Source organism: Poecilia reticulata, linkage group LG3 (genome assembly GCF_000633615.1).
Source record: "Poecilia reticulata strain Guanapo linkage group LG3, Guppy_female_1.0+MT, whole genome shotgun sequence".
NCBI classification, from domain to species: domain Eukaryota; kingdom Metazoa; phylum Chordata; class Actinopteri; order Cyprinodontiformes; family Poeciliidae; genus Poecilia; species Poecilia reticulata.
Genome location: NC_024333.1, coordinates 13,358,171 through 13,363,421, shown reverse-complemented (window position 1 = coordinate 13,363,421; position 5,251 = coordinate 13,358,171). Strand labels below are relative to the sequence as shown.

Here is a 5,251-nt window from a genome sequence, read left to right as displayed (position 1 = left end):
GAGAGAGAGAGAGAGAGAGAGACCACCCGCAGAGGGTGAGAAGGGAATTTTGCTGCTTTTTTTTTCAGCGAAACTGATGGGCTCAAACAGATAGAATTCTGTCTTCCCCTGGGTGTCTTACTCACATGACAATTGGCAGAGAGCAGAGCTGCCCTTTAGAACTACAAAGATGGTGGAATGTCAGAACTACAGAGTTGACGGAACACTCAGTTACTACAGAGGAGGGCTGAGCTGGCATTCAGAACTACTTGCTGTTTGGAGAGTTGTATAACTAGTTTAGCCCAACCACTGTTACATATGGGATTTGTGTGGCCCTTTAAAACGAAGCTTACTGAAAATTTCAAAATAAAAGCCTCAATATTCCAGTTAGTGCACTGCCTTTACCATAAAATAACACTTGCAAAAATATTAGCATTTCACTGCTTCCCACTAGTGCACTAGTGGGAGGCACTGCCTTGTACACTAGTATATAAATAATTATATGTATATGCACACAAACACGTATATCCTTGTATATTAATGCTTGTACATATATGTTGGGTTCTGGGGTTTTTTGTTGGTTGGGTTTTTCTTTTTGTTTTTGTCTGCTGCTTCCTTATTCACACCACTAGATGACAACTGTAGACTTCACCCTGGAGACCACGACTCCCTTTTCGTCCTCTGCAGTCAAGAAAGACGAGAATGAGAGGCTTAAATACTGGGAGGTAGAGATAGACAAAACCAGGGCTGGTGAGCTAATTGATTGCAGATGGGAGAAGAAAGTAGGAGCTGGGCTGAGGGGCAGGGAGAAAGTGGCACAGGGAAACTACATAGATATGCAGGGGAACAAGGACTGAGGAAAGTAACATAAGATAAATAATTCTAAAACTAATCTAACTAGAAAGAGACAAATATGTGGGGGGAAAACTATGAAATGACCAAAACACAAACAAAACTGCTCTACATGAGAACTAAGGAACATAGAGTTAGAGCAACTAGAAGGGCAAAACAAAGAAATAACTAGAATCACCAAAAAGATGGGCATGGACACAGACATAAAAGAACTAAACCTAAAGTAACAATAGAACTACAAACACTACAAGGGAGACTGAAGAAAGGAACAACGAGATAAAAACAGAAACAGCCAAGAAACAAAATCCCAACCCAAAACCCAGAGTCCTGACAGATTGCAACCAAATAAAAATTTCAACACTGTTCCAAAGATAAAGGGTGTTAAATGAGTTGTTTGACCCCCAACACTGTAGGTGTTTATATGTATAGACATAAAATAACTAAACCTAAAGTAACAATAGAACTACAAACACTTTGCTTAAATTTATCATCTTGAAATATTAATATCCATGCAGCTGTGGTTCTTGCAGTAATTGTGCTCTGGGCCAGCCCCTCCTCTGTTGCACTCAAACCAATTAAACTGCAAGCAATTAAACAGGTAATGTAATGTACCAGTACTCAACAGCAACTAAGGGACACTTACTCCACTACACATGCAAATTTGTTCAGGGGATAACTGACAGATAAGATATATTTTATTTTCTAGCTCTTGGGTGCCCCATCTCTTTCTGATACTGCCCTGGGAAACTGCCCATATTGCTCAGATCAAAAACTGACATTGTATGCACTTTTTCAATAAATGTTTAAGTTTTATTGTCTCAAACCAAACCTTACTGAAGATTCTAATTTTTCTAGGTTTTTATATTCAGGAAGGTTTAAAGGAATTAATTTTGTTTTAAAAGTTTTAAATCTAGAAATGTCCCTCTCCATTCATTTCTGATAGAACTTGGGTGTGAACTTGTTCATCTTTTCTGTCGTCTGTTGCTCACTCTGTGTCGAGGCCATAAGTTGATTCAGTTAACTAGCTAATTCTTTGCAGGAGAGTGGCTTTTATGTCAAAATAGGTAGTTTGATTAATCATTATGTAACGCATAAAAATTTTCAGATGATTCACATGCACTAATACGTTAATGTTGACAGCCCTAACACACACAATTTTTGATTGAGTTAATTGTGTCTGTAATTAAATATTCTCAATCTTATTTTAATTAAAAACTGTATAACAAAATAGGCAACATTTTCAATTCAAAAACCCCTTTTGCTGCTAAAAGGGGTTGTATATCTGAGCTCAACAACAAATATTTTTTGTTTTTAAATCTAAGTTGTTCTGATTGGTATAAAATGCTTTATATCCATTCAGTTTTCAAGTATTTCCTGACCAGTTTTGGAAATTATTTAAAACTGTGGATGCTGACATTAGCACTGGGGACGTCTGTGCTGCTGCAACATGTTTAGCGTTTGGATACTAACTTAGGTTTGAATAGTTTTGCTGATAGGCCAAAACAAACAATAGTCTTTACAAGTGGCCCAACAAATTGTTTTTTTTAAAGCAAGTTAATTCCCAGTAGGCCAAGCGTAGCAGTTCTGTTGAGGTTGAATGCAGATTTTTCTTGTACAGATTTCTGGGTGTGTCAGAGACGTCCATAAGTGTGTGTATTTGTATGTTTGTGAAACCTGTCCAACATAGGTCTCCCAGCACTGGTCCTGTTGAGATCGTGCATTTTTCTCAAAAGGAATTGTCTGGTTGTATGCAATAACTAAGCTGCTCCTGTTGTGGACGAAGTTGATTGCTGTGCTGATGGTTGCCATAGTACTGTTGCGATGCTCAGACACAGAGATCCTTGGTACTTGGGCAGAGAGACTGGATATGGTGGAGCTGGTGTTAGTCCAGTTACTTGAACTCTCATGAGGCTGAAAGATAAACATTATACAGTCAGAACAAAGATGAAATTATTGTTCTTGTGTAGCAGAGAGTTCCTGCATGGATGCTGTGTAGGGCGAGCACTATTGCACAATTGCAAACCAATTTTGTTTTAAACAAACTAACAATTTTTCATCCACATAATATAAACTACACAATAAGGAAATGCAACATCTCTTAAAAATATTTTCTTTCCTTTTCTGAGGGGTTGGGGAAGTGTATGCTTAGAGCCTTTTGTGATGTAAAATTCTCTACAGCTGCAATCAAAGCTGTGCTAAATAAACAACTCATGACCAGCAACAGGCCATGCAGTGTTTCCCTGTTATTGGTACATTTTCTTATGCATAGTTGCTTCAGTTTAGTTTATTTGTGTAGCATCAATTCAGAACAAATGTAGTTTTAAGGCACTTTACAAAAATTTTATTCAGTCTGATCATACAGATTATAGTCATTTGATCTTCATTATCATGTAATGCAATCAGATTTATTTTGTTACTGAAATAGAAAGAAGTCAGTCAATCTAAGGAACCCAACAGAATGCATAATACTGAACATGCATGTAGCGACTGGAAAGAAAAACTCCCCCTTACAACCTTACAAGAAGGGGCAGCAAACATATCTAGGACCAGGCTTAGTATAACTGGTTGTCTGCCACAAACAGGCGGTTTGAGAAGAAAAAGCATACACACAATATGCACACAGAAGAGCTAATCCAGGTCTACTTCCGATGTAAAAGAAAAGTAGAAATTTAATGGAAATAGAATCTTTAGTGGCTTCATCTAAAAGAAGCCACTAAAGAGTATTTTTTATCATTGAAACTTAAAAAGTTTGATGCAATGTAGGCCGTGATATTTCAACAGAGGATTAATAAAGCTAAAACTATTAAACCACTAAGCGCAGATAAATCTGACATTCATCAATGAATACCAGTGGTCTCAGAATCAAACCCTGCCGAATTTCACGCAAGTGCTGGGGTGTTTTTTTGTTGGGTTTTTAAAAAACGAATATTAGCATAAAAGTGTCTTTCACTCAAGTAAGCATGAAACTACTCCAGCATTGCTGCTATAATGCTAACCCAGTGTTCTAACCATGATAAAAGATTGCTGTGGTTAACAGTGTCAAAGGATGCGGTTAAGGTTCACAAATACAAGAGTCACAAATGGATCAGTCATTTTCTAAAAAGCTTTAGGTTGTTTAGGATCTTGGGTTGTTTTGGGATTTGATTATAGATTCTAGTTTTGTCATTATACTGTATTCCTTAATTTCTTATTCTGATTAGATTAGCCGTGTTTCTCTTTTACCTCAGCTAAGTCCGTTCTTAGTTCTAATTTGTATTTTTTCCTTGTCTAATTATAGGCGTCAGGATGTGTTTGTGCAGATGGATCCAAATACAGCAGGCATTGAGTAGATATCCTGGATTTCAATGAAAGAATAAGGAACAAAAAATTTACAACAAACATCATGGAAGACACAAGAAATATAGGGTGCCAGAGCAGAACAAAGAAAATCACAGGAACCAGGGCAACAGGGAAGTAACTGGATTTAACAGGATTAGACTGGTAACCAGCAAGGAGAAACTGAGATATTGCCAAAATATTGCTAATTCCTACCATAACAGCAGTATTAACAATGGATATCAACATTGGCCCAATTTTCCATATTTGTGCATTGCTAACAATTACTTTTCAGTAGTTTAGAAAATTAACCTGTAACAGTAATGGCTCCATTTTAAGTTAACCTGGATAAAAATTATGCAAAAATATGAAATTATACTAGGTTTAATAATAAAGCAGTAGGCTTACGAATACACATAAAAATGTCCGTAAACCAGTTTTTAGTTGATGTATTCATCTTCTATCAATTTAATAGATGAACTCTCACTTTGCCCAGCTATAGTTTTTGAATCCATAATAGCGACAGGATGTGGCTCCTCTGTCACACACAGTACCAGCTACATACAGCCACGAAGCCCTCCACCACCCATTTGTTTTGACCGGATTGGAGGTAAATTTATTTTCTGGTTTGTCTGTAAACTACATTTATATGGGGGAATTTTTCTGCCATAATTTGAGAGCACACATTAAAACATTTTCAATCTGAAAGCAAGATTTCATGTCTTTTGTTGTTAAAACTCTTAATATTGGTGCTTACATTTTGAGTTTGAAGGCAGGACTTCATGTCTTTCTTCTTAAAACTTCTAAGGCTTGTACATAAAGCTTCTGCCTCTATTTCAAATATTCACTGTGCTTTCTCAGACCTTTTTCCTCGTGCTCAAAACATGTCTCTGCTTATATTAAATCTCTGCTTGCAAACTTCAGAAATCCCGACTTATTTTCTTGAGATTGCAACTTTTTTTCTCAAGCTCCAAAAGATCAGTCATAATGAAATAATCACAGCGATGGAGGACAATCTGAGGCAATTCTGGTCCACCATCCGGCGTCTCGGGAGGGGGAAGCAGTGCAGCACCAACACTGTTTATAGTGGGGATGGTGTGCTGCT

The 5,251-nt window shown here is 37.1% G+C and overlaps 1 protein-coding gene across 10 annotated transcripts in view; it reads right to left on the bottom strand.

Annotated features, from left to right (window-relative positions):
• Nucleotides 1–5,251, bottom strand: part of tmc3 (transmembrane channel like 3) — a 120,931-nt gene that overhangs the window by 52,100 nt on the left and 63,580 nt on the right. For all 10 annotated transcript variants that reach the window (XM_008405084.2, XM_017304092.1, XM_008405082.2 and 7 more), the window contains one exon: nucleotides 2,506–2,742. In XM_008405084.2, the coding sequence (XP_008403306.1) occupies nucleotides 2,506–2,742 (237 nt within the window). The remainder of the gene's footprint in view (nucleotides 1–2,505; nucleotides 2,743–5,251) is intronic.